At 36.6% G+C, this 13,190-nt stretch overlaps 1 protein-coding gene across 1 annotated transcript in view; it reads left to right on the forward strand.

Moving 5' to 3' along the window:
- LYST (lysosomal trafficking regulator) overlaps positions 1-13,190 on the forward strand; it is a 76,035-nt gene that overhangs the window by 32,313 nt on the left and 30,532 nt on the right. The window contains exons 15-24 of the mRNA XM_063390443.1: positions 79-239; positions 1,616-1,806; positions 3,309-3,554; positions 5,118-5,291; positions 5,551-5,700; positions 6,311-6,448; positions 8,148-8,346; positions 9,546-9,677; positions 11,616-12,255; positions 12,699-12,876. Of these exons, the coding sequence (XP_063246513.1) occupies positions 79-239; positions 1,616-1,806; positions 3,309-3,554; positions 5,118-5,291; positions 5,551-5,700; positions 6,311-6,448; positions 8,148-8,346; positions 9,546-9,677; positions 11,616-12,255; positions 12,699-12,876 (2,209 nt within the window). The remainder of the gene's footprint in view (positions 1-78; positions 240-1,615; positions 1,807-3,308; positions 3,555-5,117; positions 5,292-5,550; positions 5,701-6,310; positions 6,449-8,147; positions 8,347-9,545; positions 9,678-11,615; positions 12,256-12,698; positions 12,877-13,190) is intronic.

Genomic DNA, 13,190 nt, shown 5'->3' on the forward strand with positions numbered 1-13,190 from the left:
AACCTAAGCTGAATATCTTAGATAGCAATTTTGATCAGTTCTTAATATTTAAACTTGTTTCTTTATATGTATTTTTAGGCAATGTGAGATTAATTTAGATTTTGCACTACCAAGGAAAACAAGCCTATCATCTGACAGTAACAAAACATTTTGCATGGTTGGCCATTGCACATCATCCCAAGAAGATCTGCTTCGATTGGCGGGTAGATGGGATCTTGGAAATCTGCTTCTATTTAATGGTACTTTTGTATGCTTTTTTCTTGAATAAGTGCTCATTTCCTCTTTCCCCTCCAAAATCAAAGGCTTATTTTAATATCTTTAGTATTTTTTTTAACATGCCAAGTTTTTACACTAAAAAAGCAATACACCCTTTAGCAGCATAATATATCAGGGAGAAGGTAAGCAAATGTTTCAGTATTGGGTACTTCCTAATGTGTCCTGCCATATTCTCTTGCTTTCTGTTCAGTGCCATAATTGGCAGTTTTCTTAGAATTTTTTAAGATGATATGTTGAGGCAGAGGATAGAGAGGTAGTGATATTTGCTCCATTTTTTTTTTTTTAAGTACTCAGTCTCTTACCTGGAAAATTGATTTCACTGACCTGCTGTGCTAACCTGCTAGCTTCAAATTACATAAAGCATGTTAAAAAGTTAAAATCTGAACCACTGAATGCTCTGAGTTAAGCATGCTTATTTCTGGAACTTGTAGTGTTTGGAGATTTCTTAGATTTATAATTCTTCCTTGGGAAGTCTTATCTAGTCCTTTTGCGTGTTTACTTAATGCTGAAGGCTGAACCCTGCTGCTTTGTCACCTGGCATTTCAGATGCTGTGGGCCAGTCAGGACTACCCCCCAAGTGAGATCAGTTTGCCCAGGATGTGTGGTGCATGCAGGTCCTGTGTGTGTAGATGTGGATTTGTGGGCCATAGGCAAGAAACTTGTCAAGAATGTAACCTCTGCAATCTACATGCTCTGGTTGCCATGTGCCTGCTGCCTGCATAGCTGATGGGTCCAGAGAGCCCTGGGTTTGCTGTACACTTGTCATGCAGCCACACATCAGACCTGGGGCCTTCTTGATGCTTCTTTTGAGTTGGTGTTCTCAGGTCACAGATGACCCAAGATGTGCTGCCCAGAAAGGGGAGGAAGGTTCATTTGGTCTTCTACTTCCTATGGATTTTTTCCCCTTTTGTTAGTTGTAGTGAGCTGTTGCTGTTGCATCCTGCTCAGTCACTGCCCAAGTCTCCAAGACGACACAGCATGTTGTTGCTGTCTGTAATCTTGCTATGCTTTGAAAGCTTTGAGGATACTCAGATAGGTGACTTTTTAATTTTAAAAAGTGAAATTATTCAGAGCTGTTGATCTGCAGTTCATGCAGGTAATTTTCCTGACTTGGTTTCAGTTGCCTTTGCCACTGAATTAATCTGGCCTGTGATGTGTCAGAAGTCACTGATCTACTGTAGCCAACAGCAAACATTAGGCTGCACTGATTGTTTTATTATCAGAGCCTACAAAATCCAGTGGGTGGTACTCCTTGTAAAGTCTCTGATCCTACTAGCCAATGTATGAATTTTGCTTTATTGTATAGTAAAGAGTTAACAGGTTATTTTCTGGATTTTAGGTGCAAGTATTGGACCCGAGGAAGCATTTTACTTATACACATGTGGCCCAGACTTCACATCTGTAATGCCTTGTAAATATGGCAAAACATTGACTGACTGCTCAAAGTACATAAGTAAAGAGATTCTACAATGTGAACAAATTAAGGAGCTCTTCATGACAAAAAAGGAAGTGGATGTTGGGGTTTTAATTGTAAGTTTCTACTTTAAAATGGTCCTTAATCTTTTAGAACTGATTAAGAAAGTGGGAACATGTTTCCTGTCTCCCAAAGTGCTTCATCTGATCAAAGCAGAGAGGATCAAATCTTCTTCTCACTAAGATCATTGCAGGGCTCTTCCTACTTATTTTGATGGGAGCTGAACTCCACACAGGGTGACCATTTCATCTTGCTTTAGGTTGGGTTCGAAAATTTCTAGATGTTCCAGCCTCTATAAATAATACTGCACATTAAATCATAGTGGATAAACAGGTACCTCCAAAGATATAAGATGGATACATAGCTCTTCCCTCCCTTAGTGTAAAAGTAGTAAAGGACTGCTAAATTAACCTTTAAGGTTAAAAGTGAGAGAGGAGAAATTAGGATTTATCTGGCTTTAAGGAAGCAAAAGAGTTAATCCAAGTTCCTTGAAGGTTTTGGAGGAAGTAAGTTTGCATCACGTTTGGCTGAAAAGTAATTTTCCAGATACTGCTTTTCTCATCTTTCCTGGCTGAAACAGCCCTGCCAGATGCAGGTGTATATACACTTATTGTTAGAAGAATAAAATAAAACCTGCTTATCAGTGAAGCCTGCTATGTTCTGGGAATTCATACTAGTAATTCCTGCTATATGAATTGTTCCCACTAGAGGGATTTTTCTGATTTCATTTTGTAGCTGTAGGCAAAGGCTCATTCTGTCTAGATGTGATCCTGGTAGACAACTGCTCAGACTTTTGAGTAGGTTAAGAAGAAATGGATGGCATAAGAGCTTAACAAATCAGTCATGCAACTTATAAGCTTATTTCGCCTTACAGAACACCATATAGGCAGAGAGAAGAACCATGTGCTCAAGTGATAAATTAATCTTTGCACTTTTGCATAGAGTACAAGCTCCTTAGATGAAATTATTTCTTTATTTTAAATAACTTTCCAAATCAGATCATTTTATATTTCTGTGAAAATAAGTTAGTTATTTTCAACAGGAACTTTGGTTTTGTTTTAAGTCTCTTCATTAATGAAACTTAAAACCAGTTTCTCTTAAGGCAAAGCTGAAGAATAGAATTAAAACAAAAAGCTGGAGAAGATTTTTAGAAACCTCAGTATTTTGGACTTGCCGTTTTAGAAAAGGAAACTCTTTATAGCTCATTTTGTTTTAAATTTGTCAGTAATTTTGTTTTTTATGCAAAATAGTTAGGTAATTCATCAGGTGATGAGAGGGGGATCCTTGGTGAAATTTCTTTGCGTTTCAGTAATTCTCTGTGCTTTAGCTATTGCATGAGTTTGCCAACATTTGGGAATCCTGTTGCATTTTAGAGTACATGCATCCACATGCAACCTCAGTGGATGTTAATGGTCAAGTAGAAGTGAACTGCCAGATTTGTTACTACTCGCTGTTAAGTGACTTTGGTGTTTGGCTTTTTGCATCCTTGGTGTGGTGGTGGTGGGGGGCGGTGTATTAAATTTCTAGGGAAAAAAAAAAAAACCTTTTTTTTTTCCAGGAGAGTCTTGCTGTTGTTTATACCACAAGCTGCCCTGGTCAGTACACCATATACGAGCCTGTCATTAGACTGAAAGGTCAAGTGAAAACTGTGCCTTCTCAGAGACCTTTCAGTCTGAAAGAAGTTCAGAGCAATGTGTTGGACTCTCATCACCTAAAAGCACTTCAGCCACTTGAATATAAAACTCTTCAGAGTATACTACATGAAATTGGAGGCACTGGTGCATTTGTTTTCCTCTTTGCTAGGGTAAGGGGGCTGGAGGAGAGGCGTGTGTATGTATTCACACATATAAAATTTTCCTTGTATCTTGGGTAGAAAATCACGTTATTCTGATTGCCTTGCTAGAATAGTCTGCATGTGTTGCTTTTCTGTTAAAGAAAACTTATGGAAAAGACCTGTGGCATAAGGCTGCATCCTGCAGGTTGTCTTAAACTGGAAATGTAATTATAATTCTATTGCATTATGATTTTTATAATATTGCCAGTATGTAAGATGGGGTGTTACATTCTGTTTTAGAAATGGGGCTTTTAAAAATAAAATGAGATTATTTTTAGGGATATTTTAGAAGTGATTATATTTTTCGTCTCCAATTTTGAGGCACCTAACTTCATTGCATATCTGTAACCACTTAAACCACAGGATATTCACAATGCAGGTATGAATAAAAATGAAGCTACATAGTCTGCAAAGCTTAATTTTTATTTAGTGAACAGTGAGAGCTTTTTGGCGAAAACTCTTCAGCCATGTTCAAAGGCTTGTCCTAAGAAAGATTGCTATTTGAAAAAGAGTAAGGTCGTAATTTAGTTACTGCTGAACTGTGACCTGTACATGGAGAGGCAAATATTTTTGCTAGCAGTCTCTGAAGTACTACAGATAATTCAAAATTCTGCTGTAGGCCTAAGACTTGTCTGATTTATATGCCTCTGGTATTGCTCTGAAAGATATGGTGAGAGTAGTAACAAATGCACATTAGATTATGGTTATAACGACACTTCCTGTTGTAATTTCACCACTGATAATGAAATCTGAGGTGAAAATCCTAATCCATGTGATTTTATTATGAAAATTTATTCTGAGTATCTGCTATAGATCCTGCTGAAGACTGTTTGCAGCAGTAAGGCGAGCTAACAATAGATCAGCTGTGAGACAATACAGGTTTTAGAATACAGATGTATAAATGTGTAAGTGTGGCAGAATTAACAGGTACATGTCAAGAGAAGCTGCAGGATCTGAAATCCCATCAACGTGAGATTTCATTCTTGTATATTTTTGGTAAAATACTAGTTGCTCTTGGAATTCAAGATTTGTAGAAAGCAAAGAGGGGAAAAGGATTCATAGTCTTCATCTATAAAATTGCTAGTCTCTTGATGGATAAAATAGAACTTTAATGTTTGACATTTACAGCTGGATTTAGTCTAGAACTTCAGGAACCTTTTTTTCCAGCTTAAACACTTCAGAAAAATACTATTTTCGGGGCAAACAGTTTGTTCTTATTAGTGGCTCATGTATTTCATAACCTGGGAACTCTGTAGTATGTCAAGTACCTTCTACTTAAAATTTATTTAGAACAGATTATTTTCTTAGACAGGCATTCTTGTATTTCCTTAGCAGATAATAATTTAGCACAGTAGAAAGTATCACTTGAAGTATAATATCGGAATGTACACACAGACAAAATGAAGGTTATGTACATAATCTCAAATGCTTCAGAAAAGATTTAATCCATAAGTAGTTTTTTAGGAGTGCAACAAAGCTGTTATCTAGATGTTTCTCACTTAAACAGTCTTAACAAATTTGCTTTTTCCTCAGGTAGTAGAGATAAGCAGCTGTGAAGACACTCAAGCTTTAGCACTACAACTCATATTATCTTTAACAAAATACAATCAACAGAGAATACAGGAGATGGACAACTGTAATGGTTATTCTATGATTCGTCGGGTGTTGATCAAACCAAAATGCATTGTTGGCTTTTGCATGCTGAAGGTAAAATCCTCTTTTAAACCTGATATTTTGCTTAATATTAGGGCAAATCTAGAAACTTCTCTGATATTTTAATTGTGCATTTGAAGCTTTTTACAAAGGCAGAACAGTGATTTGAAGCAAGATTTGTGTTGAGCAGGTAGATATGTCTTCTTTATGAAGAGTATACTATCTCTTTAAAGATTTTAATTTTTTGTACATTGGATAGTACAACTGTACTGCTTCATATTGATACTCAAAAAACAATTCTTCCTTCTCGAAGACTCTCCTTGAAGGATGCTGCAGTGATGAGATTCTCTGTATAAATGAAAATGGGCAATTCCAGCTTGATGTAGATTCTACTGCAGTTATTCAAGATGTCCAGCTGCTAGAAAAGCTGCTGCTTGACTGGAAGATATGGTCTAAAGCCAAGGTAAATACTTTAATTTTGGAAATACTTCAGGTCTAAAAGTCGCTATTTAAAAAAAAAAAGAATTATCAAGTCTGAAATTAATCTCTCCCATTACATGTTAGTAACTGGAGTAGTAGTAGTAGTTAGTTAATTACTACCGTTTTCTAAAATTAATGTTCCTTTTCTTTGAATAGCTGTTTGTAATATTATTCTCCTATGATCAATGATAGAAGTAGCCTTAATGTATAGAATTCTGTAAATGTGCTGTATGTATAAGAATTCTTAATTGAATTGATTTTGGTTTTTTTGTGGAAAAACTAAGGAGGTCCTGTTTTCTTTTGAAGTTAAACTGTTGAAAATAACCATTCAGGGTTAATATAGCTAAGAATGTACAAAACTAATTTTAGACAAGTAATTTTTTTAGCTTAATCATTTAAACATGCTTAATTTTCTATGAGCATGACTTTTCTCATTAGTTTCTAACCTGTTCTGACCTGACCACTTGCAGTCATTTAGTCATCATCTTAGGTGTAAAACTAACTTGACTTTGTTGTGTTTGTTTTTTTCCTTCCTCAGTATGTAGACTCACAAATATATTTTTGAAGCTACTTTCTCGTTTCTTGTTTTTCAGCAAGGTGTTTGGGAAATGCTGTTAGCAGCTCTAGAAATCCTCATCAGAGCTAATCATCATCAACAGATGTTTAACATTAAACAGCTATTGAAAGCTCAAGTGGTCCATCACTTCCTGTTAACTTGTCAGGTTCTGCAGGTAATTCCACTCTGAAATCCTGCTTTGTGCTTGGCCAGTACTCGTTTTTGTTTGGGGAAGGTGGCATAGAAGGGACTAAATTCTGTAGCAAAAGTGAAGTAGACTGTCCTCTGTGCTTCCAGACTGCTTCCATCTTCAACAAGCATTGCTGCTGTAAACTGGTGCACTTCCCTGCTGGGTGCTCCATTTACTGCTGGACAGAGGGGACAAGAGCCTGTTCCCATCTGGTGTGACCTGGACACAGGCTCTAGGTTACCTGCACAGCCACACAGGAGCAGGAGCTGAAATGAGCTGTCCATTTTATATAGACAGACCTGAGATGTCTCTTGCTGCTTCTTGTCTTCATTACTGAAAACCAGATACTGTGCAGGTAGTGAAGCTGTCTGACGGGGCAGCCTGCCTGTTGTGCTCAGTCTGAGCACTCATCTCAAAATTTCAGTGCAGTAGTAGCTTCCTCCCTGGCATGGAAACAGCTATGCCAGAAAGGACTTCAGAGAAATACTTCAGTCTTTTAATAGACATTTCTTAAAAACATGATTTTGAAATGGTTTCCTGCTTATAGTACATGCATCTATTTGTGAAAATATGTATTGTAATAATTTCTTCCTATACTCTTATTTTCTATTTTACATTCTTTTTTATTCTGCATTTCTCACTTCAGCACATGAAATGTATTTATTGGTTTTTTTTCCTCTTTTAATGGCTTTTTTATGAAAATATTTTCCTCATTTTAGTATCCGTAAATTTTTAGTTTCTTCACTTTTATGTTTTGTTCCCTACTTTTGGAACTTGTTAATGATATAGTTAACTTTTAAAATTGTATGTTAGTGCAAATGCTTAGGCACAGAATGTTTCATAATATTTCTCATGTCATTTTGCGTATTGGGGAAAAGGTTAATTTCTTGATTAAAAAACTACTCAAATTGGTCAATGATTTGGCAGTTTTGTGGGGGCTGATGGAAGGAAGGTGAAACTATGTAAGCCATTCTCCTTGGAAAAATTTACTTAAATTAACTTCATTTAATCTTTTCCCACAGCAATCTCAGTTAAGGTGCTTGGGTATTAAAAAAGGAGGTAAATTTAGCAAAGTTGGAAAGAAACAAAACAATCTCCATGCTCACCTTTCAGCGAGGTTTCCCACAAGTTTCTCAAAGTTTTGTTCTAAAATCCGTATTCCTTTAATAGATTTTTTCAGGTAGCTGTTGTCAAAATACATAGACTGCTTGATTAAGCTGGAATTGTAAATATAATTATCAATTAATCTCAAATGTCTGTGTTTATGAAAATGGCTACTGAAGTGTAAATACAGAAGATTCAGTACGATGCTGTTCAGAAATTTAATATGTTTGAATTACTGGTATTGGCAACCATTAATTTCTCTACAAACATGTAATCCAATGACAACAAACTGTACTTTCAATGGTGATTTGTGTCCTGAAGTTCCAGCATTTCATGGCAGAGCAGTATAGTATGGAGAAGATGCTAATTTTTTAAAAAATCAACTTATGTAACATGCAATATTTGGTGCATGATGGACTTAGATAACATTCAGGACATGCAGTAGCTCCTCTCAGAATTAAAGAATACAGCTGAGCTTGTTTTCTTCTGTTCTACTGCAGCATGACAATTGGGGAAAAAAAAGACAGTTTGTCAAATGGAAATTGCAAGTACCTTACATTGTACTACACTTTCTTTCTAGGAGCATAAAGAGGGACACCTTACATCCTTGCCTCAGGAGGTTTGCAGGTCATTTGTGAAAATAATTGAAGAAGTACTTGGTTCTCCCCCAGACCTGGAATTGCTGACGCTGGTTTTCAATTTCCTCTTAGCAGTTCATCCTCCCACTAATACATATGTTTGTCACAACCCTACCAACTTCTACTTTTCTCTGCATATAGGTAAATATGCCACATTTAGATAAACATAAGATAAAAATCTGGTCATAAACTAATATTAAAAAAAATACTTCGCTGTATTTTAATGACTGACAATATATTAAAATTATTGAACTGTTGGGAATTAATACTGTAAACTACTTTTACTTTTCTGAAACAGTTAGTTAGACTGTTTACTTGGAGAGCTTTCTTCTGTCTATAGCCATAGATAATTTCTCTGGTGGTTATGCCTTTAATGTTGTTAGTTTGATGCTGCTAAATGGCATGCTTAAGTTTAGCTACCTGTGTGGACATGTGTTCGTGGGCAAATTTTGAAAAAAAAAAAAAAAATTAGCTTACCTGTAAATGGAACTTGTTCAGAAATGTGTATTTGGTCTTTTCTCCCCTTCTACTTTCTTGTTTCCTGTTACTGAATTCCTAGAAAAATAAAGGGCCTGAGGAGCATTTTTAGGAAGATGATTTACACTGTGGGACATCATTGTCAGGCACCATCAGTTCATTGCATACAAGCTCCTGGCAGGGCCTGTTGGGCTTTGAGGGGTGCAGACCTAGAACAGCAGCTGCTTTAATGTATCTGTACTGGATGATCATGTTGGCGAAATGATTGATGTGAGCTTTAAAAAATATTTCTTGCTCTTCTTAAAAATGTGAATCAATGTATAGTTCATGCTTTAATATTAGCGTTGTACAACCTAAGCAATAACTTATGTAAACATGGAAAGCATCATCCAAGTTTGAAACATTTTCTCCTTTTGCAAATACCTGTGTACCTCAACTTTTGGTGAGCAGTTTCAAAAGCAGCACAATTGTGTTTATCTGTATTTGTCCTCTAATACTGTTGCAAAATTCTAAAAAAGGAGAGAATACATGTTTTGATACTTGATGCCTTTTTCGGCTGTTTGAGAACAGCTACCTGGTTTTGACATGACAAAAAGTCAGTTGTCACTACTTGTATGTCTGCAAGGACTGTCTTTAAATGTAACTGCTTTAGTGCATCATCATATTTTTATTGTTCTAAAGCAAATTTTGAAGTCGTATAACTAAACCGAAAAGTGCTTTTACTCGTTTGGACTTGAGCACTTCTCATTAGCCTCCAGTGATCAGCTCGAAATGTAACCACCTGACTACTGCGAGTCTAATTTATCAGCAATGCAAACATAAAAAGCTTTTATGTAACTTTCCCCCTTTTCTTTTCTTTCTAGATGGCAAAATTTTCCAGGAGAAAGTTGAATCACTCAGGTACCTGAGAAATTCCAGCAGTGGTGGGAAGTCGGTAGACAATTCTGCATTTGTGATTACATCTCCAACTGGATTTACAGCTTTACCACTGGAAGGTAAAACAATACTGGAAAAACAAGCATGTTAAGACACAATTTTGGCAAATTACTAGAGTGCCCTAAAGTGTTACTTTCCCACAGATATTTCTTAACAAGCTCCCCTTGCCCCTTGGAGCTTGATGCCTGAACAGCAGAGTAGGAAGGACAGGCTAGAATGTGCTGCCTGAACTTCTCTTCATTCTTAAGTTGAAACAAATTGCCACATTGATGGCTCAGACAGTGAAGTGGGCCTGATAAGCAGAATCATGTCATTTGTTCAACAGACCTGCTAGAGAGTGCCCTGCCCAGGCAGCAGTTGAAGCAGTGAGCCATAAGCAGCTATCTTATCTGGGCAGAAAGCATTAAGATGATAGTTTTCTCTATTTGTGCATAATCCCTAACATCCATCCATATATTTCAGGTCGTGTGTGACTGGCTGGATTCTGGGTATCACAATGTAATACCTTGTACAATTGATATCTTGTTGCTGCTTTGTTTAGGAAAAGGAAATTGAGTCTTCAGTTGAAACAATGTTGATTCAAATTTAAGTCTTTTTAGTAAAGAGGTGTTGTGAAGAACATATTGCAGTACTAAATTGTGTATGGAATCAGTCCTTTTCCCATATGGAAAATGCATGAAATCTCATTCTTCTAAATGAGTACTTTTAGTGCTTTTTAAAATGTTTTACCAAATTATTGTTTTTGAAGAAAGATTATTCATGTGTACCAGAGGAACACTCAACATAGCTTTTTTGTGAAAATAGATATTTGAGTGTTTGTGATTCTTAATTTGATGTTCCAAATTTATATTAATGAATGTATAGTTTATACAATCTTATATTTAATCAGGAACTATAAGGAACTATAAGTTGACAAGGAGTAATGGGTAAAATTAAGAGGGGAAGGTTAGGTTACATAGTAGGAAGAAATTTTTCACTGTGAGGGTGATAAGACACTGGAACAAGTTGCCTAGGGAGGTTGTGGATGCCCCAACCCTGGCAGTGTTCAGGGCCAGGCTGGATGAAGCTCTGAGCAACCTGGTCTAGTAGCAGGAGGTGCTGGGAGATACTAAATTTTAAAGATCCATTCCAACTCTTTTAAAACTGTATGATTCTATAAAACATCTGAACTTGTATGTGTGTTAAGTAACCTGCTACCTCTGTGTGTGTGTGTGTGTGTATTCATGTATTCCTTTCATATATTTCTCATAAGTAATACATTCCCTAATGCATCATCATTGCATTAGTACTAACTGATGCATAGTTTTCAAAATACTTGTGAATGAAAAAATTCTCCTTTTCCTAGACTGACAGGGAACTGCTTCTACCAGTCTTGTATAAAGACATCTTTCTCTCTTAAAATTTAAAATATTTTGTTAAAGACTTGTAATATGCTCTGAAAGTATGACTATTTCAGGTCAAAATGTGCAGTTAAAAGCAAGCACTGTTAATTAGAACATGTAGTTATTTGTTCTAAGTTTGAAGTGTGTGTAAAAGAGTTGCTGAGTCGTAATTTGGTGTCCACTAAAACACTGCAGATTGGACCTCTTACACAAAGCTCCAAATAGAACAAGTTGCTTTATTTGACCCTGCTTTGAGCAAGGATTCTGGTATAGACACCTCCAGATGTGCCCTCCACCCTCTGTGATTCTATAGGAGTTCCTGCTGAGGTTTAGGTTAAAGGATCATAACTTGAATCTAGGAACTGCAGTATACTGGCAAAAATTGCTTTGCATTTTCTTTGTTTCTCATTTGTGACTTGCTAAATATATGGCTGTGTAATAGTTTTCTATCTCTACTTTGATTAACCAGATCTGAGCTGTGTTAGGCATTGAATCAGTTTTGCACATAAAATTAACTTGGGTAACTACAATTTTAAATAGATGAAGAGTATAACATTAAGAGAAAATCTGGGTTTTAGTGTGAAAGGAACACTGAAGATATCCTTATTTCTCTAGGGAGCACTTCCAAGGCTGATGTACAGCAGAAGATGAGCTCTCAGGCACCTAGAAGGCTTTCTAGAAGCTTACCAGCATCACCTACTTCCTCACCCCAAGTTCATCGAAGACGACTGACTGAAAGAATGGGAAGCAGTGTTGATGACCTGCAGATCCTGGGTGAGCGTGACTACGCTGATCTTCAGGGTAGAATTGGTTTTGTAGAAAGTTCTGAAACTGTAAAGAGAGTACAGGAAGAGCTCTTCCTTAGCAGCTGTGAGTCTGCAAAAACAGTTTGTGACTCAGAGCTAACATCTGCCGAGACATTTGAGGATATTGCCAAAGAAGTAGAGTTATCTGAAAATGCATTAGAGAGTAAAGAAGCTGATACAGACCTGAAATGTAATGAAGCTGCTGGTGGTGGTGCAGCTGAGGCATCGCTCCGTCGTCCAGACCATCTGAAAGGAGTGCCTTCACTTCAGAAAGGCCACAGTAATTTTGCAGGGTTGGGCTTGGCATTCTCTGCTCTTGGAGCATCATCAGCCATTGCTCGCTGGCCAAGCTTGGCTGACAAGAGTGTTCTTCCTGAAGACTGGGACAGTCTTGCTTTTTCTTCAGCTAATGAGAATACCCCAAAACCATGTGAAAGCCCTGATGACAGGTAAGCACATAAAATAATAAATTAACATGAGCTTTAATTTCACAGTTCTTGCTCTTGATTACTATTCCATAAAAATTCGAAGTCTGAAAACTAAGGGGATGTTTTCAATGGCTGTCATACACAAATTTATTAAGCTTTTAGTGTATAGAATGTTCTGTTGTTTGAGTTTTTGCTGTGTTTATATAACAAATTTTAAAAATTAGGATTTTTGCTATGTACAATAAAGGTGGGAACTGCTCACAAAAAGAGTAGTTCTGGTCAGGGTATCCTTTTTACTGACTGCCATCTAAAAATAAGTGTTAACAAAGATTGGTTGGTAGGAGTATTGGAGAAATTATGTCTTCCAAATTTCTAGCCTGAACCCTCTTCCTGTCCTTCAAGAGTTGAAGTTTCACATTTTTTCATCTTTCCTGCTGTGGTAAAACATATTCCTCTGTTTTCAGATGTGCAGAAGACTATCTTGTGCTTATCTGTTGTGGATTGTATGATCTCTTGCGTGGAGTTCTCCTAATCCTACCAGATGTCATGCTGGAAGATGTGATGGACAAACTTATCCAACCTGATTATCTTATAGTTCTGGTGAACCACCCATCTCCTCTCATACAACAAGGAGTGATTAAAGTAGGCCTATATCAAATGTTGTGTCTAAAAAGATGTGAACCAGCCTAGTTAATGAGTTGGAAATGTGATGGGGTTTTAATATTTTTTGTTTAACTTTCTTCAGTTTTCTGCATTTATTTATGAATTTTAAGATAAGCTTTCACCCTACGGCTTTAAAAAAACCGAAACAAAACCAAACAAATCACGAAGCAACATAAACAGACTCTTTGAATAGATAAATATAGTCTCTAATGTAGGCCAAAGAGCTTGTGATAGCATTACCATTGTAAATGGAAGCAACAATGCAGAAAGTCAGTGACACAAAACATGATGCA

Source organism: Prinia subflava, chromosome 2 (assembly GCF_021018805.1).
Source record: "Prinia subflava isolate CZ2003 ecotype Zambia chromosome 2, Cam_Psub_1.2, whole genome shotgun sequence".
NCBI classification, from domain to species: Eukaryota; Metazoa; Chordata; class Aves; order Passeriformes; family Cisticolidae; genus Prinia; species Prinia subflava.